The sequence below is a fragment of the Chiloscyllium punctatum genome, chromosome 29 (genome assembly GCF_047496795.1).
Source record: "Chiloscyllium punctatum isolate Juve2018m chromosome 29, sChiPun1.3, whole genome shotgun sequence".
In the NCBI taxonomy this organism is placed as follows: domain Eukaryota; kingdom Metazoa; phylum Chordata; class Chondrichthyes; order Orectolobiformes; family Hemiscylliidae; genus Chiloscyllium; species Chiloscyllium punctatum.
Genome location: NC_092767.1, coordinates 77,467,790 through 77,495,696, shown reverse-complemented (window position 1 = coordinate 77,495,696; position 27,907 = coordinate 77,467,790). Strand labels below are relative to the sequence as shown.

The 27,907-nt window shown below is 47.2% G+C and overlaps 1 protein-coding gene and 1 long non-coding RNA gene across 3 annotated transcripts in view; one reads left to right on the top strand and one right to left on the bottom strand.

Annotated features, from left to right (window-relative positions):
- The window catches only part of xgb (x globin), a 62,707-nt gene that overhangs the window by 24,275 nt on the left and 10,525 nt on the right, over positions 1–27,907 (top strand). Inside the window, exons 2-3 of the mRNA XM_072549539.1 lie at positions 2,605–2,712; positions 5,948–6,068. Of these exons, the coding sequence (XP_072405640.1) occupies positions 2,605–2,712; positions 5,948–6,068 (229 nt within the window). The remainder of the gene's footprint in view (positions 1–2,604; positions 2,713–5,947; positions 6,069–27,907) is intronic.
- LOC140454633 (uncharacterized) lies at positions 17–27,624 on the bottom strand. Of its 2 annotated transcripts, none has more exons than XR_011952730.1 (3): positions 27,530–27,624; positions 4,630–4,793; positions 17–381 (listed from the first exon to the last, which is right to left on the bottom strand). It is a non-coding gene; the product is annotated as an uncharacterized lncRNA (long non-coding RNA). The 2 variants fall into 2 exon arrangements; XR_011952729.1 differs by lacking the exon at positions 27,530–27,624 and adding an exon at positions 26,283–26,371.

Sequence of the window (27,907 nt, the reverse complement as noted above, 5' to 3'; positions counted from 1 at the left end):
TTCAGTTTGATTTGATTTGATTTATTGTCGTCATGTGTACCTCAGTACAGTGAAAAGTTTTGTTTTGTGAGCAGTACAGGCAAACAGGGACACGCAGATCACGGGTGCTGAGACAGAGCGAGGAATACAGGGTTACAGCTGCACAGGGCGTGTGCTAAGCAAGATCAAGGTTATTTGAAGTTAGAGATGTCCATTCAGCAGTCTGGGGGAAGAAGCTGTTCCTGAACTGGCTGGTGCCTGCGTTTAAACCTCTGTATCTTCTGCCTTCTCGGAAGGGGTTGTAGGAGAGTGTTACTGGGACGGAATGGGTCACCGATGATGTTGGCAGTCTTTCCATGACACGAGAAGTATAGATGGAGTCAGTAGGTGGAAGATTGGCTTCTGTGATGGTTGAAAAACAAAAAAAAAATTGGAATAACTAAACTCTATTAGAAAACTTAACAGAATAATAGATTATTTAACTATGAAACAGTAACTGTTCCAAGATAGTGACATCTCATAAACTCACCCTTGGCAAAGGCAAATTCAGAAAATAAAAATTGTCTCACATATAACTCCAGGAGCAGGAAAACACCAAGAGGAATCTCCAAGAGGGAGAGATGTTCAACAGCTTCCAAACCCCGCTGACACCCCAACAACAACCACAAAAAGCTAAAACTAAAAATTTTGGCTCTGTGGGAGCTTGACCACACTCAGTCAGGCTGCCGCTATTGTTCCAACATTTTGTTTTAAAACCCAAGGCCTCACAAGTTGTTTGTGAGTTTTTAATACACAGAATGGCACCTCTGCCTTAAAACCTCTCTTCAAACAAAACATGTTATGCATAACATGTACGGGGACTTACTGTCTCATCGAACAAGTGTAGGGTACAAATTCTTGTGGCTTGCCTTGAAATAAACCACAAAACAGAATTGGTTCATGTGCAGACAGGAAAAAAAAATCAGGAGCTGAAATGTTCTGGAGTCAAAAGTTCGCTGGCCTTTAGACAAACATTTGACTCTCACCTTCACTCTCAAGAGTAATTAGTCTGTGGATAAACTCAGCTGTGTTAATTCGACTTGAACTTTATAATCCAGCCTTAAAGACACATTCATCACTAACTTAACCTCGAGCTAAATGTCCAAAAATGTGCAGGTCAGGTGAATTGGCCATGCTAAATTGCCCGTAGTGTTAGGTAAGGGGTAGATGTAGGGGAATGGGTGGGTTGCGCTTCGGCGGGTCGGTGAGGACGTGTTGGGCCGAAGGGCCTGTTTCCACACTGTAAGTAATCTAATCTAATCTAATCTAAAGATTGAAAATTAATAATGGTGCTTTTGCTGCACAAATCGCAAATTCACATTTGCAAAGTAAGAGTAGAAATGGAACCTACAGCCCCTAATCTCTCAATCATATCTGATCAGATTAAACCAGATTTCTGCTTGCTTCCAATAATTTTTCACCTGCTTTCTTATGAAGAATCTATTGAACTTTGGGTTCAAAAATAGTCCTGTCATCTGCTTCCAGCCCTTTTACAGTAACAAGGTACCAAAGACTCATTAGTTAGAAGCACTGACTTATCACTGGCAGAGCTGTGAGAGGGTCACAAATGTGTGTCTCAATACAGACAGGTTCTGATGTGAATGGGTGACCTACTCCTGTTCTCTATGTTTCTACGAAGGGCTGAATAGTCTGCTCCTGTATCTAGGTGAAAGTGAGGACTGCAGATGGTGGAGATCAGAATCAAGATTAAAGTGGTGCTGGAAAAGCACATCTCGGATGCTGCCTGACCTGCTGTGCTTTTCCAGCCGCACTCTAATCTCTACTCCTGTATCTATTTCCTTACCACAGCTCAGAGTGTCTGAAATGTATTGAGAACAGAAAACTAGGACTGAATGCATGCAGTTGTGTGATTACCTGGGGTTATGTGATTTTGAACTTTAAGCTGTTCTTTGCTGGGCTGGTTATAAAGGTGCTTAATCACATTTGCCTTCATTGCTCCTCACCTGAGGAAGGGGCAGCGCTCCAAAAGCTTGTGATTTCAAATAGACTGGTTGGACTATAATCAGTCGAGAGAGTGGTGCTGGAGAAGCACAGCAGGTCAGGCAGCATCCGAGGAGCAGGAGAGTCGACGTTCCGGGCATAAGCCCTTCATCGGGAATATCCTCGACACTGATCTCCAGCATCTGCAATCCTCACTTTCTCCTTCTGGACTTTAAGCTGGTGTGGCTTCAAATTTTTGTTAAGCGAGGGGAGTGAGAGGTTATCGGAGGGTAGGTGGGAGGGAAGATTTGGGTTTCTAGTCAGATCGGCCATGATGGTGGAGCAGGCTGGAGGGGCTGAATGGTCTACTCATGCTGTTATTTCCTCCGCACATTTCTTTCCCATCTTGGTGGACTGTTTGGGGGTTTGCAAACTGGAGAGATGCAGCAACCCTGGGGTTGCCTTCGACAATGTCCTTTTTTTTGGCAAATGAGTACAGACCCGGGCAGACAAAGATTAGACCGTACAGTGGAGTCTAGCATCGGACCCTCAGTGTTTGGATATATCCCCTGCCCGTCTGAACTGAGCAATGCCAAGGAGGGTAGTCAGGCCTGCTCTGAAAGCTCTCTTCACTCCTTTTTGCAGGTTGTTTGAAACTCACCCTGAATGTAAAGATGTCTTCTTCCTCTTCCGTGACATTGATGATCTTCAGCAGCTGAAGATGAGCAAGGAGCTACAATCTCACGGGCTCCGGTCAGTAAATGTTAACACGATGGTGGCAACTGGGCTTGGGGGAGTGGGGGAGGGGCGTGGGAGGGGTAATAACCTGCTGCTCGCATTTCCAAGGGGCAGGAATTGGGTGCTAGGGTGGCAGGGGAATGTGTTTACAGACCAGGCCTGACACCCTCAAAACATTTCAAGAATGGAGCCCAGGCCCTAGAGTTTCTTGTTGTTTTAAGCAGGAGTAAAGTGGATATTCCAGGAGTGATGCAGCTCGCCCAACCACTCAGTTTTAAATAAAACAGAGTTTATTTACAGACTACTGACTGAAACATGAACAGAAGAGAACACAATATAGAGTAACTTAACCTGTCTGAAAACCCATTCGACTCTACCACAACTTAATGAGGCTGTGCTGAAAATGTGTTGCTGGAAAAGCGCAGCAGGTCAGGCAGCATCCAAGGAACAGGAGAATCGACGTTTCGGGCATGAGCCCTTCAGGAATCTTCCTGAAGAAGGGCTGATGCCCGAAACGTCGATTCTCCTGCTCCTTGGATGCTGCCTGACCTGCTGCGCTTTTCCACCAACACATTTTCAGCTCTGATCTCCAGCATCTGCAGTCCTCACTTTCTCCTCCTTAATGAGGCTGTTCCAATACTTGCAACAATCCCCATAAACACCCCCTTGGCACAAAAAAGGTAAACTCAAACACGGGTTCTAACAGGAGAGAGACAGAGAGAGAGAGAGAGAGAGAGAGAGAGAATAAAATAATCTTTTTATAGTGACAACAATATCACACCGGGGCTGGACTGGGGTGGGGAAAGTCTGAAGTTACACAACGCCAGGTTATAGTCAAATGAACCTGTTGGACTGTAACCTGGTGTTGGGTAACTTTGGACTGAGGTTGTCATCCATCACCCATTCCGAATTGGTAGGATTTAAAAAAGCCCCTTTGGTCTCAGTTACTTCCATCGTCTGTTTCACTGCCCTCAGTCATAGTCCAGTCAGTGTGCTGTACCCGGTCAGCTCTGTATCCAGTGCTGGTTAGGGTTGGTAAGCATTGTCAGCTCCACTCAGCTGGTAATTTGAGCTCGACATGAAAAAGTAACTCAACCACTTCACTCACACTAGCCTGAGCTAGTATCACATCTCTCCGGGGACAGAGCATTGCTTTTGTTATTAGTCACTCATGGGGTGTGGATGTCACTGGGTTGGTCTAACATTTATTGCCCGTCCCTAGTTGCCCCCCTTGAGAAGGTGGGGGTGAGCTGCCTTCTTGAACCGCTGCAGTCCGTGTGCTGTGGGTTGACCCACAATGCCCTTAGGGAGGGAATTCCAGGATTCTGACCCAGCGATACTGAAGGAAGGGCAATATATTTCCAAATTAGGATGGTGAATGGAGGGGAACTTGCAGGGGGATGGTGTTCCCATGTATCTGCTGCCCCTTGTCCTTCTAGATGGAAGTGGTCGTGGGTTTGGAAGGTGCTGCCTGAGGATCCTTGGTGAGTTTCTGCAGTGCATCTTGTAGATGGTACACACTGCTGTTACTGAGGGTCGGTGGGGGAGGGAGTGGGTGTTTGTGGGTGTGGGGCCAATCAAGTGGGGGCTGCTTTGTCCTGGATGGTGTTGAGCCTCTTGAGTGTTGTTGGAGCTGCCCCCATCCAGGGCAAGTGGGGAGTATTCCCTCACACTCCTGACTTGTGCCTTGTAGATGGTGGGACAGGCTTTGGGGGAGTCAGGAGGTGAGGTACTCGCTGCAGGATTCCCAGCCTCTGTGCCAAGTCTGTGTTGATCAGCTGACATGATCAGTTACAACACGAACACAGCCTTCCGTGAGGGAGATGACAATTCAGCGAAGGTTTGAGATTTCGGCAATATGCCCATTCACTTTAATGTCTTTGGCTGGAAAGTTAGTTGAGAAAGTTTCATGGCAATGTAATCAGAGCTCACCTCGAATGAGTCCTGGCAGGTAGGTGATGTCAGTTTGGAGAGGTAGTTGGCTGGGATATTTCTGCAGGGATTCTCGGAGGATGTTAGCCGGCTAATCACGACAAGCAATGCCCATACCACAGTCACCAACAAAAGCAGAAATTGCCGGAAAAAGATCAGCAGGTCTGTGGAGAGAAATCAGATTTAACGTTTCCCATCCAGTGACCCTTCCTCAGAACGGGCGGGGTTTGGAACCCCAGGGTTAAGTCACTGAATGTAAATGCATCTCCTTTCTGCTGTGGGACCTGAACCTCTGCTCTCAGAGTCTGAGCTTCTGTGTTACTAACCCAATGTTACCACCATCGACCTTCAACCTGCCCTGTTTCTGTGACTAACCATCTACAGAATCTCAAACGTATTATCCTCAGGAAGATAAAATCCAATAGAACTATGGGTCGCTGTAAATCAGAAGCAAAACCAGTGATTGCTGGAAAAGCTCAGCAGGGTGGCTCAGTGGTTAGCACTGCTGCCTCATAGCGCCACGGACCCAGGTTAATTCCAGCCTCGGGCCACTGTCTGTGTGGAGTTTGCATATTCTCCCCGTGTCTGCATGGGTTTCCTCCGGGTGCTCCGGTTTCCTCCCAGAGTCCAAAAATGAGCAAGTCAGGATGAACTGGCTGTGAGAAATTGCCCATCACGGATGGGCAAATGTGGAGTAATAAAGTAGGGAAATGGGTCTGGTGGACAGCTCTTCAGAGGTTCGGTATGGACTTGTCGGGCCGAATGGCCCGTTTCCACACTGTGGGGATTCTAAGATTCAAGATCTGGCAGTGTATGTGGAGAGAAATCAGAGCCAACATTTCGGGTCAGGTAACTCTTCCTTGGCTCCTCTGAAGACGAGTCACTCAACCTGAAACGTTGATTCTGATATCTCTCCACACATGCTGCCAGACCTGCTGAGCTTTTCCAGCAATCTCTGTTTTGGTTCTCCATAAGATAACCACTTCTCCAACTTAACCAATCAAGCGAGGGCTGCTTTGTCCTTGGATGGTGTCGAGCTTCTTGTGTGTTGTTGGAGCTGCCCCCATCCAGGGCAAGTGGGGAGTATTCCCTCACACAAAGCGTGGGACCATTGAAGCAGATATCGAGAGCCTGGATATTTTTGATGATAGATTTGTCTGAGGTGGGTTGGGATCCATACTGTAACCCAATAGCTTCTGTGTTCACCCTGTGAGCACTAGTCCCAGAGAAGTGCATTGTGAGGAGTCAGGGAAGAAACGGGCTGAGATACAAGGTGGCCATCATTGTCTCGGTGTAACGGGAGACGTGTCTCTTCCAGTGTAATGTCCTTCATCGAGAAGAGTGTGGCCCGACTGGAACAGGAAGACAAATTGGAGCAGCTAGCTTTCGAACTTGGCCGAAGCCATTGCAGATACAATGCTCCCCCGAAGTATTATGAGGTAAGGTTTGTTCAGAGCTGCACTGTGGGCAGCTGTCTGCATTGGGCACGGCTTCCTCCAGGCACAACCGGGGGCAAATTAACAAAGCTGTCTTTCATGGAATTGCTGGCACATTACAGAAAGACACCATCCCTCAGCACTGACCCTCCGACAGTGCGGCACTCCCTCAGCACTGACGCTCCGACAGTGTGGCACTCCCTCAGCACTGACCCTCCGACAGTGCGGCACTCCCTCAGCACTGACCCTCCGACAGTGCGATACTCCCTTGGCACTGACCCTCCAACAGTGCGGCACTCCCTCAGCACTGACCCTCCAACAGTGCGGCGTTCCCTCAGCACTGACCCTCTGACAGTGCGGCGTTCCCTCAGCACTGACCCTCTGACAGTGCGGCACTCCCTCAGCACTGACCCTCCAACAGTGCGGTGCTACCTCGGCAATGACCCTCCTAATAGTGAAGGAAGAGTCTGCTATGCTTTCCTGTATTGGTCAGAGAATTGAGTGTCAGGATTGGGAAGTCATGTTGTGACTGCACAGGACATTGCTTCGGCCGCTTTTGGAAAACTGCGTTCAACTCTGGTCTCCCTGCTGTAGCAGAATGATGTTGTGAAACTTGAAAGGGTTCAGAAATGATTTACCAGGCTGTTACCTGGAATGGAGGGTTTGAGCTATAGGGAGAGGCTGAAAAGGCTGGGACTGTTTTCCCTGGAGCATCGGAGGCTGAGGGGTGGACCTTATAGCGGTTTATAAAATCATGAGGGACATGAATAGGGTAAATAGACAAGGTCTTTTCCATGGGGTAGGAGAGTCCAGAACTAGAGGGAATAGGTTTAGGGTGAGAGGGGAAAGATATAAAAGAGACCTAAGGGGCAATGTTTTCATACAGAGGGTGGTACGTGTATGGAATGAGCTGCAGAGGAAGTGGTGGAGACTGTTATAATTACAGTAGCGCCTCGACTTATGAACTTAATCCGTTCCAGGACTGGGTTCGCGAACCGAAAAGTTGGTGAACTGAATCAATTTTTCCCATTGTTCAGATAGCGTAAGAATGATTGGACAGCTGCTCACTGCGCACGCACCAAAGGTGGACTGAGTGAGATCACGTGGGGCCCGAGAGCTTTTGCGATCAACAAGCGCGTAGCAAAGCAGAACAATGAAACCACGTGGTCGCACACGGGCTTTTTGTGTTCGTACCTTGAATTTCATACATACGTTGAAGCAAAATCTTACGTACCATCCTGTCCGTGAACCGATTTGTTCGTGGACGGGGTCGTTCGTATGTCAAGGCACTACTGTACAACGTTTAAAAGGCATCTGGATGGGTATATGAATATGAAGGGTTTAGAGGGATATGGGCCAAATGCTGGGAAATGCGACTAGATTGGGTTGGGCTATCTGGTCGGCATGGACGGGTTGGAGTAAAGTCTCAGTTTCTGAACTATACAGCTCTATGAATCCATACATCAGCTGCAGTCAAATTATACACACTATTTGATGCAATTCGGTTTTGTCACACTGGAAACTTGAAGTGACCTCACCCTACCAGATGATATCCCCACACTGCAACAAGTTATCCCCACCCTGCAACACGTTATCCTCACGCTGCAACACGTTATCCTCACGCTGCAACATGTCATCACACACTGAAACATGTTATCCACACACTGCAACACGTTATCCACATGCTGCAACATGTTATCCCCACGCTGCAACACGTAATCCCCACTCTGCAACACGTTATCCTCACGCTGCAACACGTTATCCCAACCCTGCAACACGTTATCCCAACCCTGCAACACGTTATCCCCACACTGCAACACATTATTCACACACTGCAACACGTTATCCCCACGCTGCAACACGTTATCCCCACGCTGCAACATGATATCCCCACACAGCAACACGTTATCCCAACCCTGCAACACGTTATCCCCACGCTCCAACACGTTATCCCCACGCTCCAACACGTTATCCCCACGCTGCAACACGTTATCCCCATCCTGCAACACGTTATCCCAACCCTGCAACACGTTATCCCCACGCTCCAACACGTTATCCCCACGCTCCAACACGTTATCCCCACGCTGCAACACGTTATCCCCATCCTGCAACACGTTATCCCTACCCTGCAACACGTTATCCCCACGCTCCAACACGTTATCCCCACGCTCCAACACGTTATCCCCACGCTGCAACACGTTATCCCCATCCTGCAACATGTTATCCCAACCCTGCAACACGTTATCCCCACGCTGCAACACGTTATCCCCACGCTGCAACACGTTATCCCAACCCTGCAACACGTTATCCCCACGCTGCAACATGTTATCCCCACCCTGCAACATGTTATCCCCACCCTCCAACACGTTATCCCCACGCTCCAACACGTTATCCCCACGCTCCAACACGTTATCCCCACGCTGCAACACGTTATCCCCATCCTGCAACACGTTATCCCAACCCTGCAACACGTTATCCCCACGCTCCAACACGTTATCCCCACGCTCCAACACGTTATCCCCACGCTGCAACACGTTATCCCCATCCTGCAACACGTTATCCCTACCCTGCAACACGTTATCCCCACGCTCCAACACGTTATCCCCACGCTCCAACACGTTATCCCCACGCTGCAACACGTTATCCCCATCCTGCAACATGTTATCCCAACCCTGCAACACGTTATCCCCACGCTGCAACACGTTATCCCCACGCTGCAACACGTTATCCCAACCCTGCAACACGTTATCCCCACGCTGCAACATGTTATCCCCACCCTGCAACATGTTATCCCCAACCTGCAACACGTTATCCCAACCCTGCAACACGTTATCCCCACCCTGCAACACGTTATCCCCACGCTGCAACACGTTATCCCCATCCTGCAACACGTTATCCCCACGCTGCAACACGTTATCCCCACGCTGCAACACGTTATCCCCACGCTGCAACATGTTATCCCCACGCTCCAACACGTTATCCCAACGCTGAAACACGTTATCCCAACGCTGAAACACGTTATCCCCACGCTGCAACACGTTATCCCCACCCTGCAACACGTTATCCCCACGCTCCAACACGTTATCCCAACGCTGAAACACGTTATCCCAACGCTGAAACACGTTATCCCCACGCTGCAACATGTTATCCCCACGCTGCAACACGTTATCCCCACGCTGCAACACATTATCCCCACGCTGCAACACGTTATCCCCACCCTGCAACATGTTATCCCCACGCTGCAACATGTTATCCCCACGCTGCAACACGTTATCCCCACGCTGCAACACATTATCCCCACGCTGCAACACGTTATCCCCACGCTGCAACACGTTATCCCCACCCTGCAACATGTTATCCCCACGCTGCAACATGTTATCCCCACCCTGCAACACGTTATCCCCACGCTCCAACACGTTATCCCCACGCTCCAACACGTTATCCCCACGCTCCAACACGTTATCCCCACGCTGCAACATGTTATCCCCATCCTGCAACACGTTATCTCAACCCTGCAACACGTTATCCCAACCCTGCAACACGTTATCCCCACGCTGCAACACGTTATCCCCACGCTGCAACACGTTATCCCAACGCTGAAACACGTTATCCCCACGCTCCAACACGTTATCCCCACCCTGCAACATGTTATCCCCACCCTGCAACACGTTATCCCCACGCTGCAACATGTTATCCCCACGCTGCAACACGTTATCCCCACCCTGCAACATGTTATCCCCATGCTGCAACATGTTATCCCCACCCTGCAACACATTATCCCCACGCTGCAACACGTTATCCACACACTGCAACATGTTATTCATACACTGCAAAAAGTTATCCACACACTGCAACATGTTATCCCAATGCTGAAACACGTTATCCCCACGCTCCAACACGTTATCCCCACCCTGCAACATGTTATCCCCACCCTGCAACACGTTATCCCCACGCTGCAACACGTTATCCCAACGCTGAAACACGTTATCCCCACGCTCCAACACGTTATCCCCACGCTGCAACACGTTATCCCCACCCTGCAACACGTTATCCCCACGCTGCAACACGTTATCCCCACCCTGCAACATGTTATCCCCATGCTGCAACATGCTATCCCCACCCTGCAACAAGTTATCCTGACATTGCAACATGTTATCCTGACATTGCAACATGTTGTCTCCACCCAAGAACAAGTTATCCCAACACAGCAACACGTTATCCTGACATTGCAACTAGTTATCCTCACCCTGCAACGAGTTATACTAACACTGCAACAAGTTATCCCCACGCTGCAACACGTTATCCCCACACTGCAATATGTTATCCTGATGCTGCAATAAGTTATCCCCACCCTGCTACAAGTTATCTCAACCTGCAACAAGTTATTCCCACCCTGCAACTTGTTATCCCAAGGCAGCAACAAGTTATCATGACACTGCAACATGTTATCCCGACACTGAAATGCGCTATCCCAAATATGCAATAAGATTTCCCAACACTGCAACAAGTTATCCCCACCCTGCAACAAATTATCCCCACCCTGCAACAAGTTATCCTGACAGTGTAACAAGTTATTCCTGAACTGAAACAAAAATTCCCCAAGGTGTAACAAGTTATCCCAACACCGCTACAAGTTATCACCACACTGCCACAGGTTATCCCCACCTTGCAACAAGCTATCCACATACCTCAACAAGTTATACCGATATTGCAACAAGTTATCCCCACGCTGCAACAAGTTATCATGACAAGGCAACAGGTTATCCCCGAACTGAAACACATAACCCACGCAATGCTACAATTGTTGCAAAATTGCCAGAAGTTATCCCCATAATATAACAAGTTATACCAACACTGCAATACATTATCCCCACCCTGCAACAAGTTATCCCCACCCTGCAACAAGTTATCCTGACATTGCAACTAGTTATCCCGACATTGTAACATGTTGTCTCCACCCAAGAACAAGTTGTCCCAACACAGCAACAAGTTATCCTGACATTGCAAGAAGTTATCCCCACCCTGCAACAAGTTATCCCCACCCTGCAATGAGTTATCCCCACCCTGCAACGAGTTATCCCGACCCTGCAATAAGTTATCCCAACACAGCAACAAGTTATCCTGACATTGCAACAAGTTATCTCCACCCTGCAACAAGTTATCCCCACCCTGCAACGAGTTATCCCCACCCTGCAACGAGTTATCCCAACACTGCAGCAAGTTATCCCAACACTGCAGCAAGTTATCCCTGCACTGCAACAAGTTAACCCAACACCGGAAGAAGTCATCCCCACCCTGCAACAAGTTATCCCAAATATGCAATAAGATTTCCCAACACTGCAACAAGATATTCCCACCCTGCAACAAGTTATCCCCACCCTGCAACACATTATCCCCACACGGCAACACATTATCCCCACACGGCAACACGTTATCCACACACTGCAACACGTTATCCCACACTGCAACATGTTATCCCCACATGGCAACACATTATCCCCACATGGCAACATGTTATCCCCACCCTGCAACACGTTATCCCCACACTGCAACAAGTTATCCACACACTGCAACAAGTTATCCCGACATTGTAACACATTATCTCCACCCTAGAACAAGTTATCCCAAAACAGCACAAATTATCCTGACATTGCAACTAGTTATGTGAGACATTGTCTCAGCCTGCTCCTGCCCCACCGAACTCATCTCTGCATACCTCAACACGGTCCTATCCCCCTTTAGTCCAAGAACTCCCCACCTACGTTCGGGACACCACCCACTCCCTTCACCTCCTCCATGATTTTCACTTCCCCGGCCCCCAACGCCTTATCTTCCCCATGGACATCCAGTCCCTGTACACCTCCATCCCCCATCACGAAGGACTCAAAGCCCTCCGCTTCTTCCTTTCCCACCGTACCAACCAGTACCCTTCCACTGACACCCTCCTTCGACTGACTGAACTGGTCCTCACCCTGAACAACTTCTCTTTCCAATCCTCCCACTTCTTCCAAACCAAAGGAGTAGCCATGGGCACCCACATGGGCCCCAGCTATGCCTGCCTCTTCGTAGGATATGTGGAACAGTCCATCTTCTGCAGCTACACTGGCCCCAGCCCCCACCTTTTCTTCTGCTACATCAATGACTGTATCGGCGCTGCCTCGTGCTCCCGCGAGGAGGTTGAACAGTTCATCCACTTTACCAACACCTTCCACCCCGACCTCAAATTCACCTGGACCATCTCAGACTCCTCCCTCCCCTTCCTAGACCTTTCCATTTCCATCTCGGGCGACCGACTCAACACGGACATTTACTATAAACCGACCGACTCCCACAGCTACCTAGACTACACCTCCTCCCACCCTGCCCCCTGTAAAAACGCCATCCCAAATTCCCAATTCCTTTGTCTACACTGCATCTGCTCCCAGGAGGACCAGTTCCAAAACCGTACCACCCAGATGGCTTCCTTCTTCAAGGACCGCAATTTCCCCTCAGACGTGATCGACGATGCTCTCCACCGCATCTCCTCCACTTCCCGCTCCTCCACCCTTGAGCCCCGCCCTCCAACCACCACCAGGACAGAACCCCACTGGTCCTCACCTACCACCCCACCAACCTCCATATACATCGTATCATCCGTCGCCATTTCCGCCACCTCCAAACGGATCCCACCACCAGGGATATATTTCCCTCCCCTCCCCTATCAGCGTTCCAAAAAGACCACTCCTTCCGTGACTCCCTCGTCAGGTCCACACCCCCACCAACCCAACCTCCACTCCCGGCACCTTCCCCTGCAACCGCAAGAAATGCAAAACTTACGCCCACACCTCCCCCCTTACTTCCCTCCAAGGCCCCAAGGGATCCTTCCATATCCACCACAAATTCACCTGCACTCCACACACATCATTTATTGCATCCACTGCACCCGATGTGGCCTCCTCTATATTGGGGAGACAGGCCGCCTACTTGCGGAACGTTTCAGAGAACACCTCTGGGACACCCAGACCAACCAACCCAACCACCCCATGGCTCAACACTTCAACTCCCCCTCCCACTCCACCAAGGACATGCAGGTCCTTGGACTCCTCCATTGCCAGACCATGGCAACATGACGGTTGGAGGAAGAGCGCCTCATCTTCCACCTAGGAACCCACCAACCACAAGGGATGTACTCAGATTTCTCCAGTTTCCTCATTTCCCCTCCCCCCACCTTGTCTCAGTCCCAACCCTCGAACTCAGCACCACCTTCCTAAACTGCAATCTTCTTCCCAACCTCTCCGCCCCTACCCCCACTCTGGCCTATCACCCTCACCTTAACCTCCTTCCACCTATCACATTCCCAACGCCCCTCCCCCAAGTCCCTCCTCCCTACCTTTTATCTTAGCCTGCTGGACACACTTTCCTCATTCCTGAAGAAGGGCTTATGCCCAAAACGTCGATTCTCCTGCTCCTTGATTGCTGCCTGACCTGCTGTGCTTTTCCAGCAACACATTTTCAGCTCTGATCTCCAGCATCTGCAGTCCTCACTTTCTCCTATTGCAACTAGTTATCTCCACCCTGCAACAAGTTATCTCCACCCTGCAACAAGTTATCCCCACCCTGCAACAAGTTATCCCCACCCTGCAACAAGTTATACTAACACTGCAACAAGTTATCTCCACCCTGCAACAAGTTATACTAACACAGCAATAAGTTAACCCAACCCTGGAGCAAGTTATCCCAACAATACAACAGGTTATCCCAACCCTGCAACCAGTTATTCCAACACTGCAACAAGTTATCCTGACACTGCAACAAGTTATCCCCACATTGGAACAAGTTATCCTGATAGTGTAACAAGTTATCCCTGAACTGAAACACAAAATACCCACAGTGTAACAAGTAATCACGATACTGCAACAAGTTATCCCCACCCTGCAACAAGTTATCCCCACCCTGCAACAAGTTATCCACACACTACAACAAGTTATCCCCATCGTGAAACAAGTTATGCCAACACTGCAACAGGTTATCCTCACCTTGCGACAAGTTGTCCTCACCTTGCAACAAGTCATCCCCATACTGCAACAAATTATCCCAACACCGCAACAAGTTATCCTCAAACTGAAACACATAATCCACGCAGTGCAACAAGTTGTTGCAACATTGCAAGAAGTTATCCCCACAATGTAACAAGTTATTCCAAGGCTACAACATGTTATCCCCACATACAACATGTTATCCTGACATTGCAACAAGTTATCCCGACATTGCAACAAGTTATCCCAACATTGTAACATGTTATTTCCACCCTAGAACAAATTATCCCCACCCTGCAACACGTTATCCCCACACTGTAACAAATTATCCCCACCCTGCAACATGTTAACCCCACACTGCAGCACATTATCCCCACACTGTAACAAATTATCCCACATTGCAACACGTTATCCCCACACTGTAACAAAGTATCCCCACCCTGCAACAAGTTATCGCTACACTGCAACATGTTATCCTGATGCTGCACTAAGTTATCCCCACACTGCAATAAGTTATCCAAAACTGCTACAAGTTAACTCAACCTGCAACAAGTTATTCCCACCCTGCAACTTGTTATCCCAGGGCAGCAACAAGTTATCATGGCACTGCAATACGTTATCCCAAACCTGCAACCGTTATCCCCACAGTGCAGCAAGTTATCCCCACACTGCAACACGTTATCCCCACCCTGCAACACGTTAGTCACACGCTGCAACACGTTAGTCACACATTGCAACACGTTATCCCCAACCTGCAACATGTTATCCCCATCCTGCAACACGTTATCCCCACACGGCAACACGTTATCACCACCCTGAAACAAGTTATCCCCACACTGCAACACGTTATCCCCACATTGCAACACGTTATCCCCAACCTGCAACACGTTATCCCCACCCTGAAACAAGTTATCCCCACACTGCAACACATTATCCCCACACTGCAACAAGTCATCCCCACCCTGCAACAAGTCATCCCCACCCTGCAACACGTTAACCCCACACTGCAACACATTATCCCCACCCTGCAACACGTTAACCCCACACTGCAACACGTTAACCCCACACTGCAACACGTTATCCACACACTGTAACAAATTATCCCCACCCTGCAACACGTTAACCCCACACTGCAACACGTTATCCCCACACTGTAACAAACTATCCCCACCTTGCAACATGTTAACCCCACACTGCAACACGTTATCCCCACACTGTAACAAACTATCCCCACCCTGCAACATGTTAACCCCACACTGCAACACGTTATCCCCACACTGTAACAAACTATCCCCACCCTGCAACATGTTATCCCCACACTGCAACAAGTCATCCCAACCCTACAACACGTTATACCAACACTGCAACACATTATCCCCACCCAGCAACAAGTTATCCTCACCCTGCAACATGTTATTCCCAACCTGCAACACGTTATTCCCACCCTGCAACACGTTATTCCCACCCTGCAACATGTTATCCCCAACCTGCAACATATTATTCCCACCCTGCAACATTTTATCCCAACACTGCAACACGTTATCCCCACCCTGCAACATGTTATCCCCACCCTGCAACACGTTATCCCCAACCCTGCAACAAGTTATTCCCACCCTGAAACAAGTTATCCCAACACTGCAACAAGTTATCCTCACCCTGAAACACGTTATCCCCACACTGCAACACGTTATCCCACCCTGCAACACGTTATACTTACACTGCAACAAGTTATCCCAACCCTGCAACAAGTTATCCCAACACTGCAACAAGTTATTCCCACCCTGCAGCAACTTATCCCAACAATGCAACAAGTTATCCCAAATATGCAATAAGATTTCCCAACACTGCAACATGTTATCCCCACACTGCAACAAACTATCCCCACCCTGCTACAAGTTATCTCAACCTGCGACACGTTACCCCAAACCTGCAACACGTTATCCGAAACCTGCAACCGTTATCCCCACAGCGCAGCAAGTTATCCCCACACTGCAACACATTATCCCCATACTGCAACACATTATCCCCATACTGCAACACGTTATCCCCATGCTGCAACACGTTATTCACACACTGCAACACGTTATCCCCACACTGCAACACGTTATCCTCACCCTGCAACACGTTATCCCCACGCTGCAACAAACTATCCCCACCCTGCTACAAGTTATCTCAACCTGCGACACATTACCCCAAACCTGCAACACGTTATCCGAAACCTGCAACCGTTATCCCCACAGCGCAGCAAGTTATCCCCACACTGCAACACATTATCCCTACCCTGCAACACATTATCCCCATACTGCAACACGTTATCCCCATGCTGCAACACGTTATTCACACACTGCAACACGTTATCCCCACACTGCAACACGTTATCCTCACCCTGCAACAGGTAATCCCGACAGTGTAACAAGTTATTCCTGAACTGAAACAAAAATTCCCCAATGTGTAACAAGTTATCCCAACACCACAACAAGTTATTCCAGCAGTGCAACACATTATCCTCACCCTGCAACAAGTTATTTCCACCCTGCAACAAGTTATCCCAACACTGCAACATGTTATTCCCACCCTGCAACACATTATCCTGACACTGCAACTCGTTATCCCAACACCACAAGTTATCCCAATCCTGCAACAAGTTATCCCCACCCTGCAACAAGTTATCCTGACAGTGTAACAAGTTATTCCTGAACTGAAACAAAAATTCCCCAAGGTGTCACAAGTTATCCCAACACTGCAACAAGTTATCATGACAAGGCAACAGGTTATCCCCGAACTGAAACACATAACCCACGCAATGCTACAATTGTTGCAAAATTGCCAGAAGTTATCCCATAATATAACAAGTTATCCTGACACTGTAACTTGTTATCCCAACACCACAAGTTATCCCCACCCTGCACCAAGTTATCCCCACCCTGCACCAAGTTATCCTAACAGTGAAACAACTCATTCCTGAACTAAAACAAAAATTCCCCAAGGTGTAACAAGTTATCCCAACACTGCAACAAGTTATCCCAACACCGCAACATGTTATCCCAACAGTGCAACACATTATCTCCACCCTGCAACAAGTTATTTCCACCCTAGAAAAAGTTATCCCAAGTTATCCCAACACAGCAACAGGTTATACACAAACACGGCAACAAGTTATCTCCACCCTGCAACAAGTTATTCCCACCCTGAAACACGTTATCCCAACACTGCAACATGTTATCCCAACACTGCAACAAGTTATCCCAACACTGCAACAAGTTATCACCATGCTGCGACAAGTTATTTCCACCCTGCAACAAGTCATCCTGACACTGCAACTCGATATCCCAACACCACAAGTTATCCCAACAATGTGACTAGTTAGCCCCACCCTGCAACAAGTTATCCCCACCCTGCAACAAGTTATCCTTACCCTGCCACAGGTTATCCCCACCCTGCAACACATTATCCCCACCCTGCAACAAGTTATCCCAACACTGCAACAAGTTATCCTCACCCTGCAACAAGTTATCCCCACCCTGCAGAAGTTATCCCAATCCTGCAACCAGTTATTCCCACCTTGCAACAAGTTATCCTGACAGTGTAACAAGTTATTCCTGAACTGAAACAAAAATTCCCCAAGGTGTAACAAGTTATCCCAACACTGCAACAAGTTATCCTCACCCTGCAACAAGTTATCCCCACCCTGCAGAAGTTATCCCAATCCTGCAACCAGTTATTCCCACCTTGCAACAAGTTATCCTGACAGTGTAACAAGTTATTCCTGAACTGAAACAAAAATTCCCCAAGGTGTAACAAGTTATCCCAATACTGCAACAAGTTATCACCACACTGCAACAGGTTATCCCCACCTTGTAACAAGCTATCCACATACCGCAACAAGTTATACCGATATTGCAACAAGTTATCCCAACACTGAAACAAGTTATCATGACAAGGCAACAGGTTATCCCCGAACTGAAACACATAACCCACGCAACGCCACATTTGTTGCAAAATTGCAAGATGTTATCCCCATAATATAACATGTTATACCAACACTGCAACAAGTTATTCTCACCCTGCAACAAGTCATCCTGATACTGTAACTCGTTATTCCAACACCACAAGTTATCCCAACAATGCGACAAGTTATCCCCACCCTGCAACAAGTTATTCCCATCTTGTAACAAGTTATCCTGACTGTGTAACAAGTTATTCCTGAACTGAAACAAAAATTCCCCAATGTGTAACAAGTTATCCCAACACCACAACAAGTTATTCCAGCAGTGCAACACATTATCCTCACCCTGCAACAAGTTATTTCCACCCTGCAACAAGTTATTCCAACACTGCAACATGTTATTCCCACCCTGCAACACATTATCCTGACACTGCAACTCGTTATCCCAACACCACAAGTTATCCCCACCCTGCAACAAGTTATCCCCACCCTGCAACAAGTTATCCTGACAGTGTAACAAGTTATTCCTGAACTGAAACAAAAATTCCCCAAGGTGTAACAAGTTATCCCAACACTACAACAAGTTATCACCACACTGCAACAGGTTATCCCCACCTTGTAACAAGCTATCCACATACTGCAACAAGTTATACCGATATTGCAACAAGTTATCCCAACACTGCAACAAGTTATCATGACAAGGCAACAGGTTATCCCCGAACTGAAACACATAACCCACGCAATGCTACAATTGTTGCAAAATTGCCAGAAGTTATCCCATAATATAACAAGTTATCCTGACACTGTAACTTGTTATCCCAACACCACAAGTTATCCCCACCCTGCACCAAGTTATCCCCACCCTGCAACAAGTTATCCCCACCATGCAACAAGTTATCCTGACAGTGAAACAAGTCATTCCTGAACTAAAACAAAAATTCCCCAAGGTGTAACAAGTTATCCCAACACTGCAACAAGTTATCCCAACACCGCAACATGTTATCCCAACAGTGCAACACATTATCTCCACCCTGCAACAAGTTATTCCCACCCTAGAAAAAGTTATCCCAAGTTATCCCAACACAGCAACAGGTTATACACAAACACGGCAACAAGTTATCTCCACCCTGAAACACGTTATTCCCACCCTGCAACAAGTTATCCTGATCCTGCAATAAGTTATCCCCACACTGCAAAAAGTTAAACTAACACTGCAAGAAGTTATCTCCACCCTGCAACAAGTTATCCCGACACTGCAACAAGTTATCCCTAACCTGAAACAAGTTATCCCAACACTTTAACATGTTATCTCCACACTGCAACAAGTTATCCCCAACCTGCAACAAGTTATCCCCACACTGCAATTAGTTATACCACTAACACTGCAACAAGTTATCTCCATCCTGCAACAAGTTAACCCCACACTGCAACAAACTATCCTGACATTGCAACTAGATATCCCAACCCTGCAACAAGTTATCCTGACATTGCAACACGTTATCCCAACCCTGCAACAAGTTATACTAACACTGCAACAAGTTATCCCCAGCCTGCTCAAGTTATCCCCACCCTGCAACACGTTATCCCCACACTGCAACAAGTTATCCCCACCCTGCAACACCTTATCCCCACACTTCAACAAGTCATCCCCACACTTCAACAAGTTATCCCCACCCTACAACATGTTATCCCCACAATGCAAAAAGTTATCCCCACCCTGCAACACCTTATCCCCACACTTCAACAAGTTATCCCCACACTACAACACATTATCCCAACCCTGCAACACATTATCCCCACACTGCAACACGTTATCCCAACACTGCAACAAGTTATCCTCACCCTGCAACAAGTTATTGCCACCCTGCAACAAGTTATCCCCACGCAGCAAGAAATTATTCCCACCCTGCAACAAGTTTTCCTGACACTGCAACCCGTTATCCCAACACCACATATTATCCCAACAACGCAACAAGTTATCCACACACTGTAACAAGTTATCTTTACCCTGCAACACATTATTCCCACCCTGCAACAAGATATCCCCACCCTGCAACACGTTATCCCCACACTGCAACAAGTTATCCCCACACTGCAGCAAATTATCCCCACACTGCAACACGTTATCCCCACGCTGCAACATGTTATCCCAACACTGCAACAAGTTATCCCAACACTGCAACAAGTTATCCTTAACCTGTACAAGTTATCCCCACCCTGCAACAAGTTATCCCCACACTGCAGCAAGTTATCCCCACACTGCAACACGTTATCCCCACACTGCAACACGTTATCCCCACCCTGCAACAAGTTATCCCCACACTGCAGCAAATTATCCCCACACTGCAACACGTTATCCCCACGCTGCAACATGTTATCCCAACACTGCAACAAGTTATCCCAACACTGCAACAAGTTATCCTTAACCTGTACAAGTTAATCTCACCCTGCAACAAGTTATTCCCACCTTGCAACAAGCCATCCTGACACTGTAACTCGTTATCCCAACACCACAAGTTATCCCAACACTGCAACAAGTTATCCCCACCATGCAACAAGTTATCCCCACCCTGCAACAAGTTATCCTGACGGTGTAACAAGCTATTCCTGAACTGAAACAAAAATTCCCCAACGTATAACAAGTTATCCCAACACTGTAACAAGTTATCCTGACACCACAACACATTATCGCCACCGTGCAACAAGTTATTCCCACCCTCGAAAAAGTAATCCCAACACAGCAACAGGTTATCTCCACCCTGCAACAAGTTATCCCAACACCGCACAAGTTATCCCGACAGTGCAACACATTATCCTCACCCTGCAACAAGTTATCCCCACTGCAACAAGTTATTCCCACTGCAACAAGTTATTCCCACCCTGCAACAAGTTATCCCAACACTGAAACACGTTATCCCAACACAGCAACGCATTTCCCCACATTGCAACAAGTTATCCCCACCTTGTAACAAGTTATCCTCACCCTGCAATAAGTTATTCCCATCTTGTAACAAGTTATCCTGACTGTGTAACAAGTTATTCTTGAACTGAAACAAAAATTCCCTAACGTATAACAAGTTATCCCAACACCACAACAAGTTATCCTGACACCACAACACATTATCTTCACCCTGCAACAAGTTATCCCAACACAGGAACAGGTTATCTCCACCCTGCAACAAGTTATCCCGACACTGCAACAAGTTATCCCCACCCTGCAACAAGTTATTCCCACCCTGCAACAAGTTATCCCCACACTGCAACACGTTATCCCAACACAGCAACGCATTTTCCCCACACTGCAACAAGTTATCCTCACCCTACAACACGTTATTCCCACCCTGCAACAAGTTATCCCGACACTGCAACACGTTATCCCCACCCTGCAACAAGTTATCCACACCCTGCAACAAGTTATCCCCACCCTGCAACAAGTTATCCCCACACTGCAACAAGTTATCCCCACACTGCAACAAGGTATCCCCACGCTGTGACAAGTTATTTCCACCCTGCAACAAGTCATCCTGACACTGCAACTTGATATCCCAACACCACAAGTTATCCCAACAATGTGACTAGTTATCTCCACCCTGCAACAAGTTATCCCCACCCTGCAACAAGTTATCCTAACAGTGTAACAAGTTATTCCTGAACTGAAACAAAAATTCCCCAAGGTGTAACAAGTTATCCCAACACCGCTACAAGTTATCACCACACTGCAACAGGTTATCCCCACCTTGTAACAAGCTATCCACATACTGCAACAAGTTATACCGATATTGCAACAAGTTATCCCCACCCTGCAACAAGTTATCATGACAAGGCAACAGGTTATCCCCGAACTGAAACACATAACCCACGCAACGCCACATTTGTTGCAAAATTGCAAGATGTTATCCCCATAATATAACATGTTATCCCCACCCTACAACACGTTATCCCCACACTGCAACAAGTTATTCCCACCCTGAAACAAGTTATCCTGACAGTGTAACAAGTTATTCCTGAACTGAAACAAAAATTCCCAAGATGTCACAAGTTATCCCAATACTACAACAAGTTATCACCACACTGCAACAAGTTATCATGACAAGGCAACAGGTTATCCCCGAACTGAAACACATAACCCACGCAACGCCACATTTGTTGCAAAATTGCAATATGTTATCCCCATAATATAACATGTTATACCAACACTGCAACATGTTATTCCCACCCTGCAACAAGTTATTCCCACCCTGCAACAAGTTATTCCCACCCTGCAACAAGTCATCCTGACACTGTAACTCGTTATCCCAACACCACAAGTTATCCCAACAATGCGACAAGTTATCCCCACCATGCAACAAGTTATCCCCACTGTGCAACAAGTTATCCCCACCCTGCAACAAGTTATCCTGACAGTGTAACAAGTTATTCCTGAACTGAAACAAAATTTCCCCAAGGTGTAACAAGTTATCCCAACACCGCAACAAGTTATCCCAACACCGCAACAAGTTATCCCGACAGTGCAATATATTATCTCCACCCTGCAACAAGTTATTCCCACTCTAGAAAAAGTTATTCCCACCCTGCAACAGGTTATCCCCACCCTGCAACACGTTATACTAACACTGCAACAAGTTATCCCCACACTGCAAAAAGTTATACTAACACTGCAATAAGTTATCCCCACCCTGCAACACGTTATACTAACACTGCAACAAGTTATCTCCACCTTGCAACAACTTATCCCCACACTGCAACAAACTATCCTGACATTGCAACTAGTTATCCCAACACTGCAACAAGTTATACTGACACTGCAACAAGTTATCCCCACCCTACAACACGTTATCCCCACACTGCAACAAGTTATTCCCACCCTGAAACAAGTTATCCTGACAGTGTAACAAGTTATTCCTGAACTGAAACAAAAATTCCCAAGATGTCACAAGTTATCCCAATACTACAACAAGTTATCACCACACTGCAACAGGTTATCCCCACCTTGTAACAAGCTATCCACATACTGCAACAAGTTATACTGATATTGCAACAAGTTATCCCAACACTGAAACAAGTTATCATGACAAGGCAACAGGTTATCCCCGAACTGAAACACATAACCCACGCAATGCTACAATTGTTGCAAAATTGCAAGAAGTTATCCTCATAACATAACATGTTATACCAACACTGCAACACATTATCCTCACCCTGCAACAAGTTACCCCACCCTGCAACGAGTTATACCACTTACACTGTAACAAGTTATCTCCACCCTGCAACAAGTTATCCTGACATTGCAACCAGTTATTCCAACCCTGCAACAAGTTATCCCCACCCTGCAACACGTTATACTAACACTGCAACAAGTTATCTCCACCCTGCAACAAGTTATTCCCATCTGAGAAAACGTTATCCCCACCCTGCAACAAGTTATCCCGACACTGCAACAAGTTATTCCCACCCTTAAACACGTTATTCCCACCCTGCAACAAGTTATCCTGACCCTGCAACAAGTTATCCTGATCCTGCAACAAGTTATCCCCACACTGCAAAAAGTTATACTAACACTGCAACACGTTATCCTGACAGTGTAACAAGTTATTCCTGAACTGAAACAAAAATTCCCCAAGGTGTAACAAGTTATCCCAACACCGCAACAAGTTATCCCAACACCGCAACAAGTTATCCCGACAGTGCAACATATTATCCTCACCCTGCAACAAGTTATCCCCACACTGTGACAAGTTATTCCCACCCTGCAACAAGTTATCCCAACACTGCAACAAGTTATCCCCACACTGCAACAAGTTATCCCCACCGTGCAACAAATTATCCTGACAGTGTAACAAGTTATTCCTGAACTGAAACAATAATTCCCCAGGTGTAACAAGTTATCCCAACACTACAACAGGTTATCCCCACCTTGCAACAAGCTTTCCACATACTGCACAAGTTATACCGATATTGTAACAAGTTATCCCAACACTGCAAAAAGTTATCATGACAAGGCAACAGGTTATCCCCAAACTGAAACACATAACCCACGCAACACCACAATTGTTGCAAAATTGCCAGAAGATATCCCCATAATATAACAAGTTATACCAACACTGCAACAAGTTATCCCCACCCTGCAACAAGTCATCCTGACACTGTAACTCGTTATCCCAACACCACAAGTTATCCCAACAATGCGACAAAGTTTTCCCCACCCTGCAACAAGTTATCCTGACAGTGTAACAAGTTATTCCTGAACTGAAACAAAAATTCCCCAAGGTGTAACAAGTTATCTCAACACCGCAACAAGTTATCCTAACACCACAACAAGTTATCCTGACAGTGCAACACATTATCTCCACCCTGCAACAGGTTATTCCACCCTAGAAAAAGTTAACCCTACACAGCAACAAGTTATCCCCACACTGCAATGAGTTATACCACTAACACTGCAACAAGTTATCTCACCCTGCAACAAGTTATCCCGACACTGCAACACGTTATTCCCACCCTGCAACAAGTTATCCCAACACTGTAACAAGTTATCCCCACACTGCAACAAGTTATACTAACATTGCAACAAGTTATCCCCACCCTGCAACAAGTTATCCCCACACTGCAACACATTATCCCCACACTGTAACAAGTTATCCCCACCCTGCAACAAGTTATCCCCACCCTACAACACATTATCCCCACACTTCAACAAGTTATCCTCACCATGCAACAAGTTATCCCCACCCTGCAACAAGGTATCCCCACGCTGCAAGAAGTCATTCCCACCCTGCAACAAGTTATCCTGACACTGCAACCCGTTATCCCAACACCACAAGTTATCCCAACAACGCGACAAGTTATCCCCACCCTGCAACAAGTTATCCCCACCCTGCAACACGTTATCCATACACTGCAACAAGTTATCCCCACCCTGCAACAAGTTATCCTTACCCTGCAACAGGTTATCTCCACCCTGCAACACATTATCCCCACCCTGCAACAAGTTATCCCCACCCTGCAACAAGTTATCCCCACCCTGCAACAAGTTATCCTGACAGTGTAACAAGTTATTCCTGAACTGAAACAAAAATTCCCCAAGGTGTCACAAGTTATCCCAATACTGCAACAAGTTATCACCACACTGCAACAGGTTATCCCCACCTTGTAACAAGCTATCCACATACTGCAACAAGTTATACCGATATTGCAACAAGTTATCCCAACACTGCAACAAGTTATCATGACAAGGCAACAGGTTATCCCCGAACTGAAACACATAACCCACGCAACGCCACATTTGTTGCAAAATTGCAAGATGTTATCCCCATAATATAACATGTTATCCCCACCCTGCAACAAGTTATCCCGACATTGTAACAAGTTATCCCGACATTGTAACAAGTTACCTCCACCCGAGAACAAGTTATCCCCACCCTGCAACAAGTTATCCTGACATTGTAACAAGTTACCTCCACCCGAGAACAAGTTATTCCCACCCTGCAACAAGCCATCCTGACACTGCAACTCATCCCAACACCACAAGTTATCCCAACAATGCGACAAGTTATCCCCACCGTGCAACAAGTTATCCTGACACTGCAATAAGTTATCCCCACCCTGCAACAAATTATCCTGGCAGTGCAACAAGTTATCCCGACATTGTAACACGTTACCTCCACCCGAGAACAGGTTACCCCCATCCTGCAACGAGCTATACTAACACTGCAACAAATTATCTCCACCCTGCAACAAGTTATCCCCACACTCCAACAAGTCATTCCCACCCTGCAACAAGTTATCCCCACACTGCAACAAGTTATTCCCACCCTGCAACAAGTCATCCTGACACTGCAACTCATTATTCCCAATACCACAAGTTATCCCGACCTTGCAGCAAGTTATCCTCACCCTACAACACGTTATTCCCACCCTGCAGCAAGTTATCCCAACACTGTAACAAGTTATCCACACCCTGCAACAAGTTACCCCAACACCACAGCAAGTTATCCCAACACTGCAACTAGTTATCCCCACACTGCAACACGCTATCCCCACCTGCAACAAGTTATCCCAACATCACATGTTATCCCCAACCTGCAACACGTTATCCCAACACTGCAACTAGTTATCCCCACATTACAACAAGTTATCTCCACTCTGCAACAAGTTACCCCCACATTGCAACAGATTATCCCAACACTGCTACAAATTATCCCCATCCTGCAACATGTTCTGCCCACCCAGGAAACAGAATTGGGTGCATATATGTACATGTCGCCATTCATAAACTGGTTCCACATTTCGTTGTTTTGAAGCAACATCATAGATTGTTCCTGGTGCCAGGATGAAATGTGCTTTCCTTGGCAGCTTCCAGTTTCATATTTGCAGCTGCTGCACTGCTTGGTTAGCAGCTTGAAATGCATGAGATTATCAAACAGTAGCCTGGAACCTGTTTTCTATTCACCTCAAACAACCATCAATCTTCCCAGCTCCTACATTTCCATCATGGACTCTCCTCGCTACTGTGCACAAGACTGAATCCAGTTTCTGGAGATTTCAGGATGATCCTGGGCAACTTGTGACACCGCACATCCCATTTTTGTTGCGTGTGTGTGTCTGTCTGTCTGTGTGTGTCCCTGTGTGTGTGTGTGTGTGTGTGTGTGTGTATGTGTCTGTCTGTGTCAGTGTGTGTCCCTGGGTGTGTGTATGTGTCTATTTGTCTGTGTCTGTATGTGTCCCTGTGTGGGTTTGCGTGTGTCTGTGTGTGTGTGTCTGTGTGTGTGTCTGTGTGTGTGTCTGTGTGTGTATGTGTCTGTCTGTGTCTGTATATGTCCCTGTGTGGGTGTGCGTGGGTGTGTGTCTGTGTGCGTCCCTGTGTATGTGTGTCTGTGTGTGTGTGTGTGTGTGTGTGTGTGTGTCTGTGTGTGTCTGTGTCTGTGTGTGTATGTGTCTGTGTGTGTCCCTATCTGTGTGGATGTGTCTGTCTGTCTGTGTCTGTATATGTCCCTGTGTGGGTGTGTGTGTGTGTCTGTGTGTGTGTCGGTGTGTGTGTCTGTCTGTGTGTGTATGTGTGTGTGTCTGTGTCGGTGTGTGTGTCTGTCTGTGTGTGTCTGTGTATGTGTCTGTCTGTGTGTGTCTGTGTCGGTATGTGTGTCTGTCTGTGTGTGTGTCTGTGTGTGTGTGTCTGTGTATGTGTCTGTCTGTGTGTGTCTGTGTGTCCGTGTCTGTGTGTGTGTCTGTGTCGGTGTGTGTGTCTGTGTCGGTGTGTGTGTCTGTGTCTGTCTGTCTGTGTGTGTGTTTGTCTGTGTGTATCTGTGTCTGTGTGTGTGCGTGTGTGTGTCTGTGTCTGTGTGTGTGTCTGTGTGTGTCTGTCTCTGTGTGTGTGTGTGTGTCTGTGTCTGCGTCTGTGTGTGTGTGTGTATCTGTGTGTCTGTGTGTGTCTGTGTCTGTGTGTGTCTGTGTCTGTGTGTGTGAGTGTGGTGTCTGCTTTGTGTCTGTGTTGGGTTGTTGGTGCGTACCATACTCTCCTGGCCTCACATCTCTCACCCACCAAGTTCCACCTCTGTGACACTACTGGGCTTCCGTCCAGGCCCAGCTGAACTGCTGCTCAAACGCTCACTCAATCCTTTGCTCCCTCTCGACTTGGCTAGTCTAACCCCCTTGAGGGTGGGGATGTCAGGAGAGGGGGATTACATCAGCACTATAAAAGTTAGCTGCTTGGGATCGCCTGCATGTTGCGGTCTCATGCTTGGATGAGCCAACAGGACCATGCTGTGGGCAAATACATTCATACTTGCAGACGTAATGCAATAACTTTTCCAAACAACACTACAAGTGTTTCTCATTTCTCAGAAATGCTAGAATCTTTCTCTCAATTTACAGCTTGCAGTGACCCA